This window comes from Orycteropus afer, unplaced genomic scaffold (genome assembly GCF_000298275.1).
Source record: "Orycteropus afer afer isolate SDZICR_OR568_19922 unplaced genomic scaffold, OryAfe1.0 scaffold00062, whole genome shotgun sequence".
Classification (NCBI taxonomy): Eukaryota; Metazoa; Chordata; class Mammalia; order Tubulidentata; family Orycteropodidae; genus Orycteropus; species Orycteropus afer.
This window is the reverse complement of record NW_006921649.1, coordinates 5,767,419-5,789,588: the sequence shown is the minus strand read 5'-3', so window position 1 is coordinate 5,789,588 and position 22,170 is coordinate 5,767,419. Positions and strand designations below refer to the sequence as shown.

Here is a 22,170-nt window from a genome sequence, read left to right as displayed (position 1 = left end):
TTAGAAGGTCCCAATCATCTGGTTTCTCTTCTGCTGTTTGTGCATTTTGAGTTATGCTTGATAGTCTATTTATGCCATATATTAGGGCCCTTAAATTTGCACAAGGCTTTTTAATGGCTGTAATATTATGAAATACATCACCAAGCCTTCTTGCCACAGTGCCATTGGGTGGTTTTGAACTGTTAATCTTTGGGTTAGTAGCTCAGTGCAAACTCTTATCATCCAAGATCCTCAGTTGAAAAATACAGTGAAAAATGGAACAAAATAATATGCTAATATACTACAATCTTTGACTTTACTCCACTTAGTCACTAGGTGAACTCCTATTCACCCTTCAAAACTCAGATCAAGGACTATCTTAGTTGTGAAACTTTTCCTGATCATCTGGTAGAGTTAATTTCTTCTTCCTCTTTGTAATCACTGCCATTTTACATTCCCATTATAATAAAATAAACAAACAAAAAAAACCAAACTCACTGCCATTGAATCGGATCTGACTCATAGCAACCCCTCCTTGGATTTCCAAGGTGTTATCACTTTGTAAGTAGATTGCCCAACCTTCCTTCCGAGGAGTGGCTGGTGGTTTGGAACAACCCTTCTGGTTAGCAGTCAAATGCCTTAGGAACTATGCTAACAGAGTTTCTTCCATTATGATATATGTGACTATTTCCTCTTTTAAATTGTGCAAGTGTTAAGGGTAGGAAAAAAAACAAACCAAACTCACTCACCAAACTCACTGCCGTTGAGTCAGATCCAACTCACAGCGACCCCTTCTTGGATTTCCAAGATGGTATCACTACTGAAGTAGACTGACATGTATTAATCATTATCTCCTCAGTACTTAACATAGTTCTTGGCATATACTAGGAACTCAATAATATTGGATAATTAGATATTTAATGAATAATATTTAAAAGGGAAAATAAAGCTCAATAATTCTATTGATCACTGTTAAACTTATCAAAATGACCAGCTGTATATCCAAGTTCCATGTACTCAGTTCCATAGATGGAATTTCAAACTGTCTACTGACTTCTATGCCCTACTTGACCTTCTACTAGCCCCATCCCAAAGGTCTTCACACTCCTTAATCCTGCTTATATGTCTTGTTTTTGTTTTCCTTCTGATAGGTTTCAATGTTTTGGAAGTCCTATCTGACCTCCAAGTTTTGTCTTTAACTTACCATTTCCAAACTCATCATTCAGAAGCCCTATACCTGGAGAAATGCTAGATATCCATGGAATTTATGGAAGGACTCTACAGATCAGAAAGTAAGTTCTGGGAGAGCTTTCTTCAGGAATATAGGACTATGATCTGTTTAGTTTTGTTGGACCCTTGTCAAGGGGAGAGTTTATTATAAGTGCCTGTTCAATAAATACATCTTTGGGAAAACCAAATGATTATATAAGAAGCCTGGAGATGGGAGATATGATTGTGGGGTGCATATGTCCCTATCGCCAAAGGAGATTTCTTGTGAAGAGCAGACACTCTGATGGATCTTGCCACATAAATGCAGTAACAAAGTCAATAAATGTAGCTTTGTGGGGTGGCTTCATGACCCACCAGACATTTCACCAGCTTATTTTGTGGTTAGGAATCACCAGAGTTCTATCCAATGTGGTGCATAATTTACCATCTTCCTGAAGCCCTAGACCTCTTGCAAGTTATTTTGCTGCTCTGCACCTAGTGTCTTCATCTTTAAAATGCTGAGGACAATAGTTCCTTTCTGCTTCATTGGGTTACTTTCAGGCTTGAATGAGATAATACATGCAAAGCATTAATTCCTGGCATATACAAAGTGCACAGTAAAATCTGGTTGGTGATGGAACTAGTGATCCTCTTCTTTCCATCTCCTCCTTTTTCTATGACAACTACTATACTTCCCCTTCTTCTTTTCCACCTCCTCCTCCTTCATCAAGTCCACTTTTGGTAACCTTCATATCCAGAAACTATTTTTTAAACAATGGTCTGTTATTATGAAAATATTTTGAGTACCACCTGGTAAACTCTATGGAAGTTCATAAATGTGGGGAGGAAAAGACAGGAAATCTTATCCAATCTTTAAGACCACCATCAACTGCAACAATATCCTTGTCATTCCTGAATCAAGCCTTGTAGATAGCCAGCTTTCTTAGCCTGGAAACCTTTCAGCAAAGTTGTTTATTAGTGGTTTACTATATCAGTACAGATTACTAAATATATCTATGATATATAATTTATGCATATATATTCTTATTGACTTTATGTTTTAAGCTTTGGAGATTAAGAATGTAGACATAGTTAAAAATAACCTATAGTTGTCAGAAAATAAAATTTATTGAAATGTGGGATGATTTCAGTGACAATGGTATGTTAATGTTTGTGGTGTTATAAAAAAAAATATAGATCAAAAACAACACCAAATGCTCTGGCTTTTAAAATTGCTTGTGGGAACAGGCAGAAAATCCACTGAAAATTTACTAGAAAGATTACAGATTATTTCTGTCTCCCCTCAAACCTAAATTATTAAAGTTTAAACACTATTTGAGAACTTTTGAAGGGTTGATATGAATTAGCATCTATCTATTTAGTCTGTTTAGTCATGGCACTTGCAAACAAGGTAACAATAGCAGTTGGAACACACACACTATAAAAATGTCTGGAGACAGAGCAACAAGGTCATTTCAGTATCTGGCCAACCCACACACAGTCTTTGCTGTCAAGTATACTCCAACCTGCCATGCTGTGATCAATGGGCCCCCTCTTCTAGTCATTATGGTATGCATGGTTTTGGAAGATGAGTAGCATAGGTAGAAAATGACAGAAGCAAAAGTTTGACTTTGAGATCCTTTTGAAACCCTTCCTTTCTAACATAAGTGCTGCACCTCTTCTCTTGTTTGTTTTTATACATTATTGTTTGCCCCACAGGCATCAAGCTGTTAGTGTGTACAGGAGGGATTAAAGTGAGACTGAATGTTGGATGAAATATAAATTAAAATTATACTTCTGTCAGTCTGGAATCAAGAATTGTTTCTCAAGTTTTCCCCAAACACTTAATTTCAAATGAGTCTTCATTTATAACTTCAAGAAAGGCCAAATGCATAATTTATTAGAAGCTTTCAGTCAATATACCCTTATAAGCATGGTTCCCATGAGCCTTTGAGTGAAAATATGTTATGCTAATTCTATTAGTTGGGTACACAAGAGCTGTCTAAGAGAGTAAACAAACTTTAAAAGGAGACACATGTGAACAAAGAAGTACCTATCAACTTGCTGTCCAGGGTTAAATTACCAAGGGAACAACAAGGGGGTGGTAAGCTTGTGGAATTATTTATGCCAAGATTGTTTCTCACACTAGAACTCTAAGCCTCCCAGGGGCTCTGTGTGGGTGACTCTGTGGTAGGACAATGGGCATGTGTTAGCAGTGGGGACTTACCGGGTCTCCAGTGGCACGTTGCTGTTTAGCACCCAGCTGTCCTGAAGCTGAACAGATTCTGGAGTGGTTGCCAGGTCGTTGGGTGCAGGAGCCGGGGCATGGATCTGACTCCGCCTATTGGTCAGCGAGTTCCTGTTGAGGGAGTTGGCAGAGGAGTGGTGATGGGATAATGTGTGGTTGTGAGGCGGCGGGAGAGGAGGCCTCAGTGTTGACTGGCTGTGGTGGTTTGGAGGACCTGGAAAAAGAAGGAAAAGAAACAGCAATCAGGGTCTGTGACACTCTGGAAACTTGCAGAGGAGAGTTTAGACCTAAAGTCTCTGTGTTGGCAACTGCTGAAAACCACAAACTCGAGAGACAGACAAGACAAAAGAAACTCCCCCTGCAAATTACTGATAAGCAATATACTTTAATTTTCATTTATCTATAGGCATCAAAAGAAGAATGGTGAGAAACAAAGTTAGCAAAATCCAGGCTGATGGGGGAACCTGTGGAAGGATTGGATTCATATTAAGAAGGCAATGAAAGTAAGGTGAGGTTCAAGACGGATTACTGTTACAATATGTCTCTATTCCATTTCCTAGTAAATCAATACACTGCACACATTCTTTAAACATATTTCATCTTCCTACAGGTAGTAAGAATATGGTACACTTTAATATGTTAGCTGTCATTTAGTTGGCCTCCAATTCATGGTGACTCCAAGTACAATGAGATTAGATCATTGTGATCCATAGGATTTTCACTGCCTAATTTTCAGATGTGAATGGCCAGGCTTTTCTTCCTAGTCTATCTTAGTCTGGAAGCTCTGCTGAAATCTGTTCAGTATCATAGCAAGACAAAAGCCTCCATTAACAGACGAGGAGTGGCTGTGCATTAGGCACATTGGCTGGGAATTGAACAAAAGTCTCCAGGATGTTGTTGTTGTTAGGTGCTGTCAAGTAGTCTCCTACTCATAGCGACCCTATGCACAGCAGAATGAAACACTGCCCAGTCCTGAGCCAGCTCCATGATTCTTGCTGTAATTGAGCCCATCGCCGCTGCCACTGTGTAAATCCATCTCATTGAGGGCCATCCTCTCTTTCATCGACCATCCACCTTACCAAGCATAACATCCTCTTCTAGGGAATGGTTCCTTCTGACAACATGACCAAAGTAAGTGAGATGAAGTCTGCCCATTCTCACCTCCAAGGAACATTCTGGCTGCATTTTCTCCAGGACAGACATGTTAGTTCTTTTAGCAGTCCAAGGTACATTCAGCATTCTTCACCAGCACCACAGCTCAAAGGCATCAACTCTTCTTCTGTCTTCCTTATTCATTGTCCAGCTCTCACATGCATATAAGGCTATTGAAAATACCATCGCTTGTGTCAGGTGCACCTTAGCCCTCAAGGAGACATCTTTGCTCTTCAACACTTGAAAGAGGTGGTCCTTTGCAGAGTCAGATCCAACTTGATGGCACATAACAACAAACAACAACATACATCATCTGATGTCCTGACTGCTGCTTCCACTGGTGTCGATTGTAAAAGCAAGCAATGTGAAGTTTTTGACAATTTCAATCTTTTCTACATTTATCATAATGCTGCTTATAGGTCCAGTTGTGAGGATTTTTGTTTTGTTTATATTGAAATGTAATCCATACTGAAGACTGTATTCTTCAATCTTCATCAGTAAGTGCTTCAAGTTATCCTAACTTTCAGCAAGCAACGTTGTGTCATCAGCATACCGCAGGTTGTTAATGATTCTTCCTCCAGTCCTGATGCCATGTTCTTCTTCATATAGTCCAGCTTCTCAGATTATTTGCCCAGCATACAGATTGAATAAGTATGGTGAAAGGTTACAACCCTGACACACTCCCTTCTTAATTTTAAACCATGCAGTGTTCCCTTGTTCTGTTTGAATGACAGCCTCCTGTTCTATGTACAGGTTCCTCATGAGTACAATTAAGTGTTCTGGAATTCCCATTCTTCTCAATGTTATTCACAATTTGTTATGATCCACACAATCAAATGTTTTTGCATAGTTAATAAAACACAAGCAAACATCTTTCTGGTATTCTTTGCCTTGGCCAAGATCCATCTGACATCAGTAATGATATCCCTCATTCCATATTCTCTTCTGTATCCAACTTGCATTTCTGGAAGTTCTTTGTCAATATACTTTTGCAACCATTTTTGAATTATCTTCAGTAAGATTTTACTTGCATGTAATATTAATGATATTGTTCAACAATTTCCACCTTCTGTGGGATCACCTTTCTTTGGAATGGGTACAAATATGGATCTCTTCCAGTCAGTTGGCCAGGTAGTTGTCTTCCAAATCTCTTGGCATAACCAAGTGAGAGTCTCCAGCATGGCATCTGTTTGTTGAAATATCTCAGTGGGTATTCCATCTATTCCTGGAGCCTTGTTCTTCAATTCTTTCAGTGCAGCTTCAAATTCTTCCTTCAATACTATTGGTTCTTGAACATATGACATCCTGAAATGGATGAAGATTGACCCATTCTTTCTGGTACAGTGACCTGTGTATTCCTTCCATCTTCTGTTGACGCTTCCTGCATCGTTTAACATTTTGCCCATAGAATCTTTCAATATTGCAATTTGAGGTTTAAATTTTTCCCTTAGTTCTTTTCAGCTTGAGAAATGCTGAGCATGTTCTTCATGAATGGAAGGTGCAAATTCAACTAACAATGCCCACTGAAATCAGGGGTAACAAATTTAAATACTTGAAGGGACAGGGCAGGAAAGTGAAGTGGACCATTTATGAATTGAGGAAAACTGGAGAGGTTAAGGAGCACCCACCACTTAGTGCAGGGAGCAGCAGCAGACAGGACCAGTGGCTGGAACAGGTAAGGTGGGCAGGGGACAGCCCCCAGGTGGTAGGGAGCAGCAGCAGTCTGACACAGTGCCAGAAGATGAGCCCCTCAGGTCGGAAGGCACTCAAAATATGACTGGGAAAGAGCTGCCTCATCACAGTAGAGCCGACCTTAACAATATGGATAAAATAGAGCTTTTGGGGTCTCCATTTGCTGAAATGGCATGACTCAATATGAGAAGAAACAGCTGCAAACATCCACTGATAATCAGAACATGGAATGTAAGAAGTATGAATCTAGGAAAATTGGCAGTTGTCAAAAATGAAATGGGATTCATAAAGATTGATATCCTAGGCATTAGTGAGCTGAAATAGATCAGTTTTGGCCATTTTTAATTAGATAACCACATAATCTACTATGTCGGGAATAGCAAATTGAAGAGGAATGGCATGGCATTCATCATCACAAAGAATGTTTCAAGATCCATCCTGAAGTACAATGCTGTCACTGATAGTATAGTATCCATAGGCCTACAAGGAAAGCCAGTTAATACTACTATTATTCAAATTTACACACCAACCACCAAAGCCAAAGATGAGGAAATTGAAGATTTTTACCAACTTCTGCAATTTGAAATTGACCAAACATGCAATCAAGATATGCTGATTATCACTGGTGACTGGGATGCAAAAGTTGGAAACAAAGAGGAATCATCGGTAGTTAGAAAATTTGGCCTTGGAGATAGAAATAATGCTGGAGATTGCATGAAAGAATTTTGCAAGACCAATGACTTATTCATTGCAAATACCTTTTTTCAACAACACAAACTATGGCTATACATGTGGACTTCACCAGATGGAATGCACAGGAGTCAGATAGACTACATCTGTGGCAAGAGCAATGGAGAAGCTCAATATCTTCAGCTAAAACAAAGCCAGGAATTGATTGTGGAACCGACCATCAACTGCTCATTTGCAAGTTCAATGTGAGGTTGAAGACAATTAAAACAAGTCCACAAGAGCCAAAATATGACCTTGATTACATCCCTCCTGAATTTAGAGACCATCTAAAAGATAGATTTGATGCATTAAACACCAATGACCAAAAACCAGATGAACTGTTGGATGACATCAAGAACATCATCCACGAAGAAAGCAAAAGGTCATTAAATAGACAGGAAAGGAAGAAAAGACCAAAATGGACATCAGAAGAGACTCTAAAACTTGCCCTTGAACAAAGAGTAGCTAAAGCAAATGGAAGAAATGATAAGATAAAAGAGCTGAACAGAAGATTTCAAAGAGCTGCTCAATAAGACAAAATCAATTATTATAATGAAATGTGGAAAGACATGGAGTTGGAAAGCCAAAAAGGAAGAATACGCTTGGCATTTCTCAAGTGGAAAAAACTAAAGAGGAAATTTAAGCTTCGAGTTGGAATATTGAAAGAGTCTATGGGCAATATATTGAATGATGCAGGAAACATCAAAAGAAGATGGAAGGAATACACAGAGTCACTGTACCAAAAATAATTTGTTGCTGTTCATCCATTCAGGAGGTGGCATATGATCAAGAACCAATGGTATTGAAGGAAGAAGTAAAAGCTGCACTGAGGGAAGTGGAGAAAAACAAGGCTCCGAGAATTGACGGGATACCCATTGAGATGTTTCAACAAACGGATGCTGCACTACAGGCACTCACTCGGCTATGCCAAGAGATTTGGAAGACAACTACCTGGCCAACCGACTGGAAGAAATCCATATTTGTACCCATTCCAAAGAAAGGTGATCCCACAGAAGGTGGAAATTGTCAAACAATATCATTAATATCACAAGCGAGTAAAATCTTACTGAAGATAATTCAAAAATGATTGCAGCAGTATATTGACAGAGAACTTCCAGAAATGCAAGCTGGATTCAGAAGAAGACATGGATCAAGGGATATCATTGCTGATGTCAGATGGATCTTGGCTCAAAGCAAAGAATACCAGAAAGATGTTTACTTGTGTTTTATTGGCTATGCAAAGGCATTTGATTGTGTGGATCATAACAAGTTATGGATAACATTGAGAACAATGGGAATTCTGAAACACTTAATTGTGCTCATGAGGAACTTGTACATAGACCAGGAGGCTGTTGTTCAAACAGAACAAGAGAACACTGCATGGTTTAAAATCAAGAAGGGAGTGTGTCAGGGTTGTAACCTTTCACCATACTTATTCAATCTGTATGCTGAGCAAATAATCTGAGAAGCTGGACTATATGAAGAAGAATGTGGCATCAGCATTGGAGAAAGACTCATTAACAACCTGCATTATGCAGACAACACAACTTTGCTTGCTGAAAGTGAAGATGACTTGAAGCACTTACTGATGAAAATTGAAGACTACAGTCTGCATTATGGATTGCATCTCAATATAAAGAAAATAAAAATGCTCACAACTGTACTGACAGGCAGTATCATGACAAATGGAGAAAAGATTGAAGTTGTCAGAGTTCACATTGCTTGGTTCTACAATCGACTCCAGTGAAAGCAGCAGTTAGGACATCAGATGATGCATGGCACTGGGCAAGTTGGCTGCAAGGGATCTCTTTCAAGTGCTGAGGAGAAAGGATGTCTCCCTGAAGACTATGGTGCGCCTGACACAAGCCATGACATTTTGAATTGCCCCACATGTGTGTGAGAGCTGGACAATGAAAAAGGAAATCGAGGAAGAGTTGATGCTTTTGAGTGACAGTGTTGGTGAAGAATGCTGAAAGTATCATGGACTGCTAAAAGAACTAACAAATCTGTCCTGGAAGAAGTGCTGCTGGAATGCTCCTTGGAAGTGAAAATGGCCAGACTTTGTCTCACGTACTTTGGCCATGTTGTAAGAAGGGACCATTCCCTGGAGAAGAATATCATACTTGGTAAAGTGGAAGGTCAACAGAAAAGGGGAAGGCCCTCAATGAGATGGATTGACACAGTGGCTACAATGATGGGCTCAGGTATAGCAAGGATTGTGAGGCTGGCATAGGACTTGGGAATGTTTTGTTCTGTTGTACATGAGGTTGCTGTGAGTCAGAGATGACTCAACATCACCTAACAACAACACCACCACTTACTCCAGGTACCTGTGGTCATGTGGGAAGGAGGGAGGGTCAAGGCAGCCATGTCTTCTAGTTCTTCTAGGAAAGCTGAAAATCTGGAGTTTTAATTAAAATTTCCTGAGTTTTCAAATGTTGACAATTATCTCAAATTAAAACATACATATGTGTATATGTATATATACATACATTAATTTTTAAGTTAGTATTTATTTTAATTTCAAGTAACACACACCTGTGAGCCCACTCAGATCAGCTGGTTTCTAATTTCTCCTCTGAGATGAACACTGAGGACTCAGTCTCTGGAGAAGGTCAGAGTTGATAGTTTCAAACCATGATACTTAGTCTAAGTTGCATTCCATTTTCTAACATAAAAACCCTCTCTCCTTGCAGGGAAAAACTCACAAAGGAGAACTACACCTCTGCAAACATCCTCTTGCAAAAGTCACCACAGATGACTCCACACAGGGTTTTCCTAGCAACGAATTCAAAGTGTGTGACATGAAATATTTTAAGCATAGTGAAAATGAAAGTAGTTTACTATACGATGTAAGCCTATAATTTGGTTTTAATGGCTGGCAAAACATGACTTTTAATTTGTGTCCTTTGAGAAAGTTTATTTTTTTGAAGCCTCCAGTAGGTGTTGGCATCTCACCAGGTGACCGCTGAGCCTTGTCATTTTGGCCCCTGCCAACTTTTAAAATCCTCAGCCCCTGCTGTCCTGGCTTTAAGATGTTGGCTCAAGTCATTTAAACAAGCAATTCGACACAAATTTCAACTACTTGTCTCCTTATGTGGCCAGGCTACATCTCCAAAAGGTGTAATCTACATTGTAGGGTTCCTGTGAAGCCCGCAGAAATATTCCTAGGAAAAGACAACATGTCAAGAAGATACTAGGTTTGGAGAACATCAAGACCAACAACAAGAAGAAGGAAAAATAGGAATGAAACTGGTTCCTCCAAGTTTGCATCTCTGGGCTGAAATTACTTGGGGGATCATTATTTTTTTGTCATTGTTGGATGTTTAGAAAAAGACAATTGAAACAAAACCCCAGAGAGAAATGACACTGCAGTATTGTATAGATTTTAAATCGTATCCTTCAAACGAACCTGTAATTCATATTCGACATTATGCATCTGTGACATTTTAAATACATCTTTGGGAAAGTTTCATAGCTGTAGCAGGCTATTATATTTCCTGGCATTGTTGTCTGTCTAGCAATGTATTATTACATAGTTATTTAGCATTTGTCTGTCTTGTATTCATGGAAAGAGGTGGAGAAGGAGGAAAAATGATGTAATAATGATCTTTTAGAGATGCCATCCAAGCCCCTTACACACGATTAATGAATTCTCATGCCTTTCTTTCCCCTCAATTTCCATCCAAGTGGTGTCATTATTCCCCATTAGTTAGGTAATTATGAGTCTTGCCTCAGGAAGACGAGGGGAGTCTTTGCACAGTGAGAACTCACCTTCCCCAGCCCCAAGCCCTAACTTTCCATTTCCCTTGCCCACACCACCAGCTCTCCAGACCACACATTCTCCCAAAGTACAAAGAGGCCATGTGTTGGTTGAATTCCCTAATTGAGATACCAGAACCCTCCTATTTCCTGTCTGTCCACTCTGAGCTAAGGTTTCCTTGTCTACTTCAGCTTGGGTGGGATTCTTTGTCCATCTGTGTTATGTGTGGGCAGAATTCCTGGGGTTGCCTTTGTGCTGATGATATTCAGAGGGTGGTATTGAGAACAATATGGGAGGGTCAACTTGGAGGCTGTGGTCCAACTAAAGTGGACTGTAGGTTTTCCAGTAAAAATGGAAGGTCAAGATCTTTGTTTTCCTTTTCTCCAAAAGAGAAGGCCCAAGGCTTCATGAAGTTTTCTGGGTGGTACAAATAGTTTATATTCAGCTACCAATGGAAATGTAGGCAACTTTAACCAAGGTTTTGAACTGATCTGAGATGGTTCAGTCATAGCTGATGGAAGCAAAGGTGGCACATACATTGCACAGCAACCAAATCTTTGTGTAGTGGATTTTGACCCAAGTAAGAAACAGGCAGTGATGACTCACTCAAAGATGGTGACTGACTATGCCGCTTTGATTGCATGTTGGCTACCATCTTTGAGCATGGTACTGCTGCCTGTTTCCTAAAAAACAAACACAAACAAAAAACAAACAACCCACTGCCATTAAGTCAATTCTGACTCATAGTGATCCTTTTTAGGACAGAAGAGAAGGCTGTAAATTTGTATGGAAGCCTACTGCCTCATCTTTCTCCTTCGGAGTGCTTGGTGGGTTCAAACTGCTGAACTCTTGATTAGCAGCCAAATCCTTTAATCACTTTGCTACCAAAAAAATAAAAAAACCTCACTGCCATTGAGTCGGCTCCAACTCATAGCACCCTTCCTTGGGTTTCTGAGGCAATATAGCAGCCAAATGCCTTAACCACTACACCACCAGGGCTCCTTGTTGTTGCTGTTGTCATGTGTCGTTGAGTCAGACCTGACTCATAGCGACCCCTCCTTGGGTTTCTGAGGCAGTATCACTATGGAAGTAGATTGCCCAACTTTCCTTCAGAGGAATGGCTCCTTACTCAGGTCAAAATCTGCCACACAAGGGATTTGGTTGCTATGCAACATGTACCTTGCTCTGTTACCATTGGCCATGACATTTTGAACCAGTTAGAAGCCCTGGCTTGAACCCATACAATGGTCCTGTGGCAGAAGAGCCCTGACCTGCTTCTGTAAAGATTACAGCAAAGCAAACCCTATAGAGAAGTTCTAGTCTGTCACAGATGGTGTTGTCAGGGGTTAGAGGCTGACCTGATGACAGCTAACAAAAAACGGAGCTTCATGGGGGAGACGGAGATAGAAGAGTAAAAGTGGATGAAAGAATACTTAATACTCCATTCACAATTACCTCCTATAAGCAACACGTTATTTCCTTGCAAATAAATCATATTGATAACAACAACAATTATCCACCATCTTCAGTATTGGAAGATGTTCTCATTACCTTTGCTCATTTCCACTGTGACATTACTGTATTTGCTCATTTATCTATCCAACAGTCAGATTTTTAAATGATGTACAGGAGATAGCAGGAAAAGATGATTATAATATAGATTAGTAAATGCTACCACTCAGATCTGTACAGAGTGTTGAATAGGCACCTATGAGGGACATTTAGCCACAGGTCGGAAGATTAATCTTAAAAACTGTGTTCAAGGATTGGGTCTGCCACTTTCTAGCAGTATAAACCTCGGCATGCTACTTCATTTCTTCAACTCTCAGCTTACTCATCTGCCACTGTGTTTGCTGTGAACGTTAAAAAGGAAAGATGAGGGTAGAGTGCTAAACATACTACCTGGTGCCTGGCAAGTTCCCAAAAACCATGTGCATAGACCATTGCTTGGTTCTTTCAAGGATAAAAGGATCTGCAAGGCATGAATGCAGCTCTCAGGAGCCCAGATTTGAGTAGGGGAGATGAGCATAGACTTTCTCTATCTAGGACAAAAGTCACCACCTGGCAGCCCCCAAGCTGAAAGAAGCCTGAAATGCATTTGATTAGACCTTCACAGTACTATCTTAAATAAAATAAAAACGTCATTATTACCAAAATATGAAGTCAGCATTCTATATAGTGCTCCAGATTTCTGTCTTCTCTTGAAAAAACAAAGACCAAGTACTGGTTTGTATTCCCTCTAGGCAACAACTGGAAGGAAAGAGGTAAATGCTGTTGGGTTGGGTTTCTCTAGTTTGCTGCCAACTCTAACACTCCATGTGATCTTAATCTAGCTGGATATGTGCATTTATGCTACCATTGTGTAGGCATTTCAGTTTTTGACTCCTGATTTAAGGAGCACTGGTGGCACAGTGGGTAAGGCATTTGGTTGTTATCCAGAAGGTCAGTGGTTCAAACCAAACAGCTGCTCTTCAGGAAGATGAGGCAATCTACTTCCATAAAGATTTACAGTCTTGGCAACCCAATGGGGGCTCCTATGAGTCAGAATCAACTCGATGGTAGTGGGTTTGTTTTTCCTTTTTGGTTTAGTTTAACCTGAGAAGATGTTGGTGGTTCAGTGGTAGAATTCTTGCCTTCCACACAGGAAACACAAGTTCTATTCCCAGCCAATGAAATGCATGCATAGCTACCTCCTATCTGTCAGTGGAGACTTATATGTTGCTGTGATGCTGAACAGGTTTCAATGGTGCCAGACTAAAAAGGACTAGGAAGAAAGATCTGGCAATCTATTTCCAAAAATCAGCAATGAAAACCCTATGGATCACAGTGGTCTGATCTACAGTTAGATCAGGATGGACCAGGACTGGGAAGCATTTCATTCCATTGTACACAGGGCTGACTTCATGAAGCTAACAACAATAACAAGTTTAACTTGACACACCCTGGTAATTTGCATGTTGGTAAGGTACCTCTGATGTGACCTCTCTACTACTACTAATGATCACAAGCACTTTTTGTATTTGTAAATTTTCATTAATCCAATTTCATCCAAGGTACTGCTGGATGTAAAAATTTTCTATTTTAAAAATGCCAGCAATGACCTATAACATGTCTCCTGCTCTCTAAGAAGTCAACATACATGAAAGCCCTTCTCCAAATTAAGTAATATCTTCAATTTATAATGATACAGAAATGAATAACTGAGCTTGATGAAGGAATCCTAAATTCCACTCTAAGTTCCACACATTTATTGTGTTTAATTAATGTGCATATTATTAATGGTTCTTCTACTACATAAATATAAAATAGCATAATTATACAATTTAACCATGACAAAATATGTAACATAAGTGGTTACATGTTGTTGACCTAGTAAGTATGCTATTAGCAAGCAAAAGTCAACTGTCATTAAAATCTTGGCGCTGACTTATTATACTGCACCTGATTTACCGTGAGCTGAGAACCTGAAATTTATTTTTAGGTACTGTGTGGTTTTTAGTCTTACTAAGAAGGAATTGCTTTAGCAGTTCTTTGCTAAAAGTTACTGAAGGACGGTAAAGGCTCTGGAAGAGATAATGAATTTATAGAGATGATGACTCTTTTATATTTAAACAGTAAGTGCTGGATGAGTGCTATTGTTTGTTCATAGAATGGTCTACGCTTTTGTAGTTTTAGATTTGCTGTGGGATAGTTGGTGTCAGAATATTTAGTATCATAACAGAGAAGTCATTCATATATTCTAGTCCTCCTAGATGCCAATTTGTTGACAGCAGTGTTCTAAGAAAAATAAAACCATTCCTCTGTGCTGTGAAATGATACTAGTTCCAATGAAATTAGTTAGATTTGGAGGTTGCAAAACCTTAGAGGGTCAGCTCCTGTGTTGACTAGACTAGGGTTGCTCAACAGCACGTGGAAACAATGAACATCCACATTTGAAACAACGTATGATGGAAGAATTTTCTTTGGTGCTAAGGAAGTAAGTTGTTAATAATTGACTATTGTTGTGTTTTTCCTAAATAAACAGCTAGAAGGAGGCATTTAGGCTGGTCTATTCTTGCCAAAGGTGGAGGTGGGAGGGCAGGGACAAACTAAAACAGTCTTGTCTTGCTTTATGGTCTACACTAATTCTTTCAGATGATTAAAAATGATGATAAACATAGGAAACAAAAATAAATTTATTAGCAGTTAAGGGCCTGCCTAACTGCTAATAAATCAGTCATTCCTGGAAATGGCATGCCAATTGTTATTCTTTAAAAATTTCAAAACCCTCAGACCCTGAGATGTAACTTAACCACAAACTCACTGCTTTCTTCTACTGAAACACTTCTTTGGAGCAAGTTATACCTTTTTTTTTTTTTCCCAAAACTTTTTATTGTGATTTGGGTGAAATTTTACAAAGCAGATTCATTTTATATTAACAGTTCAAACACATTTTGTTTCTCAACACTGCTTATGATCCTCACAATGTAATAGCTCTCCTCTCACCCCCTCCCTGTAGTTATGCTTTTCCTGTGTCCTTCTTACTGATGAATTCCTGACTGCCTAGGTTATGCTCTGTACAAATGAAGCCCCTTCTGATCTCCCATGGTGGACTGTTCTAAAGGAGTGTACCTTCCTGGTGCAGTTGTTCAGCTCATAAAACCTATCTGTTGGTTGGCTGAGAGTTAAGCAATGGGATTGAGACCAATTCCAGGCTGGAAGGATGACTTGGGGCCATAGTCTCAGGGGTTTCGTTTGTCTCTGTATGACCAGTAATCCTGGTCTTTATTATATTTTTGAATTTTTTTCCATATATTTTTTTCCCCACTCTATTTAATATCTAGGAGCTCTGGTAGCATAATACCTAAGGCACTTGACTGCTAAACAGAAGGCTAGCAGTTCAAACCCACTAGCCACTCCTCAGAAGGAAGGTTGAGCAATCTATTTCCGTAGTGATACTGCCTCAGAAGCCCAAGGAGGGGTCGCTATGAGTCGGGTCCGACTCAACGGCACATAACAACAACAACAACATTTAATATCTACAATTTTGATCTCTTTCTGAGTGAGTAGCATTGGTAGCCAGACCCCAAATAATTGTGGTCTCAGGGTCATATAGGCTGAGGTTCCTGTGGTCCATTAGTCCCTTGGACTAAATACTTCTATATGTCTTTGATTTTCTCCACTCTTCTTGGAACAAGTTATGTCTTGATAGCAGTATGAAGATGTTAGAAGCTGTGATGATATTGGCAGTCTCCAATTGATAAAAACTGCTACCAGGATACCCAGTTGAAATTTGACCTCGAAATAAGAGCCAGAGGGAATCAGCGGGTGAAGATCTTCAAGAAAAATAATTTCCTCTGATTAGAACTAAGGAGGATGGAATTTATTACAGAGGACCAAGCTGGCTGCCTGGATTGAATACCTGCTTGTCCATTTACTAGCCATGTGACCACCAGAAAACTATATTTTGTTTCTTAGTCTGTTTCTTCATTTGTAAATGGGGATAATAATTTTACATTTCTCATGGTTGGTAACAGAATCAAATGAGAATATAGCTATAAAAAGTCCAGCATGATTGTTGGGACACAGTAAGCTATTAATAATAATTATACTTCCGTAATGATACCACTTTGGAAACCCAAGGAAGGGTCGCTGTGAGTCAGATCTCTCTCGACGGCAGTGTGTTTGTGTTTTTGGTATTATTTTTTATAATCAATAATAATTATTATATTAATCACAATATTATGGGTTGAATTGTGTCCCCTCAAAATATGTGTTGAAATTCTAATCCCTATACCTCTAAATGTAATCTGTTTTGGAAACAGGGGTTTTCTTTTGTTATGTTAATAAAGTCATACCAGAGTACGGTGGGTCATAAACATAAAAACTTCTGTGCTACAAGAAGAGCAGAAAAGACACATGCAAGGGGAAGACAGATGACATATGAGGACAATTGAAGGAATGCCAAAGATTGTTGGTAGATACCAGAAACTGTAAGAGAGATCAAGAGAAAGAATTGACATGGCTGAGACCCTGATTTAGACTTACAGCCTACACAACTGTGAGAAAACAACTTTCTGTTCTTTAAAGCTAGCCACTTGTGCAATTTCTGTTATGAAACCACAAGGTAACTGAGATACACAGCAATAATGATTATTGGCTCTGGGGAAAATGATGAGTACTTTCTAGGGCACTATGGTTCCCAGTTTTCCTAGATCATCAAGACAGCAGCCCTTAGAAGGTATTATGAATTGAAATGTGTCCCTCAAAAAGATAGGTTGAAGTTCTAATCATTGCACTAGTGAATGTAACTTCATTTGGAACTAGGGTCTTTGAAGATGTTATCAGTTAAGATAACATAAGGCCATACTGGAGTAGAGACCAGGCCAGACTCACTGACGTCAGAGTCGATTAGACTCATAACGACCCCTCCTTGGGTTTCCAAGGTGGTATTTCTTTAGGGAAGTAAATTGCCCAATCTTTCTTCCAAGGAGTGGCTGGCGGGTTTGAACCTCCAGCCTTCTGGTTAGCAGTCAAATGCCTTAGGCACTATGCCACCAGAGCTCCCTACTGGAGTAGGGTGGGTCCTAATTCAATCTGAGTGGTGTCCTTAATAAAGAGCTAAAGAGACACAGATACAAAGGGAAAATAGTCATGTAAAGATGGAGGCAGAGATTAGAGTGATGCACCCACAGCCTGAGAAACGAAGGATTGCCAAACATCACCAGAAGGTGGGAGAGAGGCATGGAACAGATTTTCCATTAGAGCTCTCAGAAGGAACCAACACAGGTGGCCTGCAGAGCTGTGAGACAATAAACTTCCATTCTTATAAAGCACCCAATTTATTGCACTCTGTTATGGTAGTCTTAGGAAACTAATACAGAGGGAGACACCCAATCAACACAGGGAGGAAAAACCACCAGTCTCAGACCCCTCCACCTTCAAATTCTGTCTGCAGGACATGCTGACTACATCCTAACTTGGCCAATGGCATTAATATCAGCAGTCTCAAGAGCCTCTCCCTATAAGAGTTCACAAAAATGGAAGTTGGGATTTGGTATTGTTCCATTCCCATAAATAAAACAATGGTAAGATTGACAAGGGAGCTCTGGTAGCATAGTGGCTAAGACACTTGCCTGCTAACCAGACGGCTGGCGGTTCAAACCCACCAGCCACTCCTCGGAAGGAAGGTTGGGCAATCCTACTTCCGTAGTGATACTGCCTCGGAAACCCAAGGAGGGGTCGCTATGAGTCGGGGCCGACTCGACGGCACACAACAACAACAACAAACAACAAAGATTGACAAAAGCTGCGATATGGTAAGCTTTTCCTGTGTGTTTGGCACTGTAGTAAGTGCTGTGCATAAGTCATTTCCACGTATCCCACTCACTCCTATGGGGTATCGCACCCACCCACTGCCATCAAGTTGATTCTAACTCATAGCAACCCTATAGGACAGAGCTGTAAATCTTTACAGAAGCAGACTGCTTCATCTTTCTCCCTTGGAGTGTCTGGTGGGTTTGAATTGCTGACCTTTTGTTTAGCAGTGGAATGCTTTCACCACTGTGCCACCAGAGCTCCTACTCCTATGTTATGTTGTTGTTATGTGCCGTCGAGTCGGCCCCGACTCATAGTGACCCCTCCTTGGGTTTCCGAGGCAGTATCACTACGGAAGTAGGATTGTCCAACCTTCCTTCCGAGGAGTGACTGATGGGTTTGAACCGCCAGCCATCTGATTAGCAGGCAAGTGTCTTAGCCACTATAGGATAGGCTTTTTTTTTTCATTATTATTATTCCTGTTTTATAGTTCTAGCAAGTTGCACTGTTTCTGAAAATCGTCATGTATCTGTGGTAGAACCGGTGTTTTTTTTTTGGTCAGGGAAGTATTTCTTTATAAAAATAAACACACACAAACTCAGCAACAGAAGTTTTACATTTGACTATATCATGAGGAGAGCTCTGGTGGTGTAGTGCCTAAGGCACTTGACTGCTAACCAGAAGGCTGGCGGTTCAAACCCACCAGCCACTCCTCGGAAGGAAGACTGGACAATCTACTTTCATAGAGATACCGCCTCAAAAACGCAAGGAGAGGTCCCTATGAGTCAGATCCGACTCGACGGCAGTGAGTTTAGTTTTTTAGTTTGATATCATGAGTTCTAGCTTATAGAATTCATAACAATAGAGAAGATAATACTGTTCAAGAGGAAACATTTCTAACACATATGAGTGACTAAGTGATTAAAAAATGTTAAACCAATAGAATATTGGATAAATGGTATGAAAAGTCTTAATGTTTTGAACATGAATATTCATGAAACAATGGAAAAGGAGACCAGACTTATTAATATTAAGGACTTAATAATTAAAACCACAATGAGGTCCCATACAAAGCCCACCATATTATCAATATTATACTTGGTAAAACATGGAACTGAATTCTAACATACTAACGATGTGAGTGTAAACTGGTAAAAGCATTTTGGAAAGGAATTTTACATTACCTAGTTTTTTTGTTTTTTTTTTTAACTTTTATTGTGGTGAAAACATACATACCAAGACATTCACCAACATAACAACTTCTACATTTACAGCTCAGGAACATTGATGATGTTTTTCATGGTGTGCTACCATTAGTAGAACTGGTATTTGAACCCAGGTCTGTGTAATTCCAGAGCCTGGGTTTCTTTTCTGCTCTGCCATTTGCAAAGAAGCATAACACATCAGAGAGCATTCACATAAAGAGGTAACAAGGACTCCTGCCCAGACTTTATACATGCCCTTGCAAATACAGAGGAAAACTGGCTTGGTTTCCTTGCACATTTGCTTAAACCCTAGAACCAAATCTTGTGAGAAATTGGAGAGAATCGCCCATCTCTAAGCTATGCACCTCACAATGCTGCTTGAATCAGGAGAAATAGGCCAGAACAGTCAAACTGCAAGGCAATCGCTTTTCTGTGCCTTCCCCAAAGGCCCTTCCAAAACTTTGTCCTCTTTGCTGCATCCCTGACTCCCATAACCAGTGGCATGAGGGATGAGCAGCAATTAGGTCCGTCAGAGGCAAAAACAAGAGCACACTCATTTGCTCATTCCCGGCTCACCTTGCCCTGCCCTGGCTGTGGGTACTTTGCCAACAGGCCGGAGTGAGGGCAAGAGAGAGGGTCTAAATCCAGCCTCCTCCTCAGAAAGAGATGGAAGAGATTTACTATTTGTTTCTAAGTGCCGGGCTCTTGGACATTGCACTTTTTCCCTCCTTCCCTGCAAGGATGCACTTTTATTTTCTATTACTGATTCACTCCTGATATCACTGTCTCTATACGGCAGTCAACATATCTAGGGTATTTCTTGCATCTGGTCACTATTGCAGCAAACTGCAGCTGTAGCCTTTCTCCACATTCAGAGTGAAGGAGAGAATGGAAGGATCAAAGAGCGAGCCAAGTTTTGTCCTGCTTTCTGCATCTCCTGGTGCTCTGCTATCTCTCTGACCAGTGCTGCCTGGCCTCAGTTCCATAGTCCTGTGTCGAGGGCCTTTTCCATGGTTGGAGTTTGGCCTGAACACAGAGCTGGAGAACGAAACAGTTATGCTCACTCAGAAGGAATGATTTAGTAGTTCTCTTGCTTACACAAAATATATGACCTCAGAGAAAAAAACATTCCGAGTACATTCACAACGACACAGAGCAACATCACCCAGTAGAGCCATGGGAATTGCAGTCATAGGAATAATCATCTGAAAGCTTAGAAACCCAAGTTTGTCAGCTCTTTTGTAAACTTATAAAAGACTAGGATTTAAAGGAACATCCTTAGATCATCTAAGAATAATAACCCATTGCCTTTGAGTTGATTATGCTCACGGTGGTCCTATAGGACAGAGTAGAACGGTCTCATAGGGTTTCCAAAGCTATAATCTTTACAGAAGCAGACTGCCACATCCTTCTCCTGTGGTGTGGCTACTGGGTTCAAACTGCCAACCTTTCAGTTAGCAACAGAGTACTTAGTTTCTGTGCCACCAGGGCTCCTAGTCTAAGGACAATCATTCCCATGTAATAACCACCAGCTTCAACTCCCAGCCAATGTACCTCATGCACAGCCAAAACCTATCTGTCAGTGAAGGCTTGGGTGTTGATTCAATGCTGAACAAGTTTCAGCCAAAATTCCAGGCTAAGACAGACTAGGAAGAAAGGCCTAGCACTCTACTTACAAAAAACAGCCAATGAAAACTCTATGGATCACAATGTTCGGATCTGCAACCAGTCATGGAAACAGTGCAGGGCTGTGCCAGAGGTCGCCATGAGTCAGGGGCCAGGTTGATGCAGCCAAATACAACAAATGTGATAAGCACTCCATGTATTTCATCTTATTTAAAACTTACAAGAATTCTAAAAGCAGATAATGTTCCCCTCTATTTTAAAGGGAACTGAGGCACCAAGAGGTAAAGTGATTATTTCTCTCTCCTTAAATTGTGTATAACTGTAATTCATCTGTACCCCTTCTGGGTGCTTACTTTGCTCACTGAGTACTTCTCATTCATATCCCTTGGCATGCAATTTCATATTATATTTGGACTCTCCTGTGTTCCTCACTAGACTGTGAACTCCTCTAGGGCAAGAACTTCATCTCTCCTGTTTATACACCTCTGGCACAAGGTTACACTGCTTGGTCTAGAACTGGTGCTCCATTAGTGAATGAATGAGTGAGTGAGTAAGTGAATGAGTGAGTGAATGAATGAATCACTCATGTCCCTGGGAGGTGATATTTGTGCAGCCTCACAGGAGAGGGACAGAACAGATTTCTGCTTTGTACTCTGAGCATTCCAGGTGATTGCTGGAATCAGTGATGAGCTTTTCCTCAATTCCTCTAATTCTTATTGTCCTTACCTACTTACTAAACCAAGTCATTCCTGACTCACATCCACTGTAAAGAACAGAGTAGAGCTGCCCCATAGGGTTTCAAAGGCTGTAAATCGTTATGGAAGCAGACTGCTTCATCTTTCTCTGTCGGAGTGGCTGGTAGGTTCCAGCTGATGACCTTTTGGTTAGCAGCCAAATGCTTTAACCATTGTGACATCAGAGCTTCTGGGAGGGCCCTTTAACAAGATGGCAGCTCCATCAGGAGTAGGGTTGGTGGTAGGGTAGGAGAGTGACTTTCGAGCCTCTCTTTTTTTTTAATTGTTTGTTTTCCTGATGCTGCCTGATCATGTAATTGTCTCTTTTTTTTTTTTTCTTCAATAAAACAGTTTTTTTGAGATATAATAAAAATTGACCTTTTAAAGTATGTAATTCAGTTTTTTTAAAATTTTTTTCTTATTATTTATTTATTTTTTGTATGTTCACTAAGCTGTGCAACCATCGCCACTATCTAACTTTAGAACAGTTTCATCACCCCGTACGCATTAGCAGTTATTCCATCATCCCCTAAACCC

The 22,170-nt window shown here is 40.1% G+C and overlaps 1 protein-coding gene across 1 annotated transcript in view; it reads right to left on the bottom strand.

Annotated features, from left to right (window-relative positions):
- Positions 1-22,170, bottom strand: part of TENM2 (teneurin transmembrane protein 2) — a 1,334,042-nt gene that overhangs the window by 401,543 nt on the left and 910,329 nt on the right. The window contains exon 4 of the mRNA XM_042780802.1: positions 3,416-3,650. Coding sequence (XP_042636736.1) covers positions 3,416-3,650 — 235 coding nt within the window. The remainder of the gene's footprint in view (positions 1-3,415; positions 3,651-22,170) is intronic.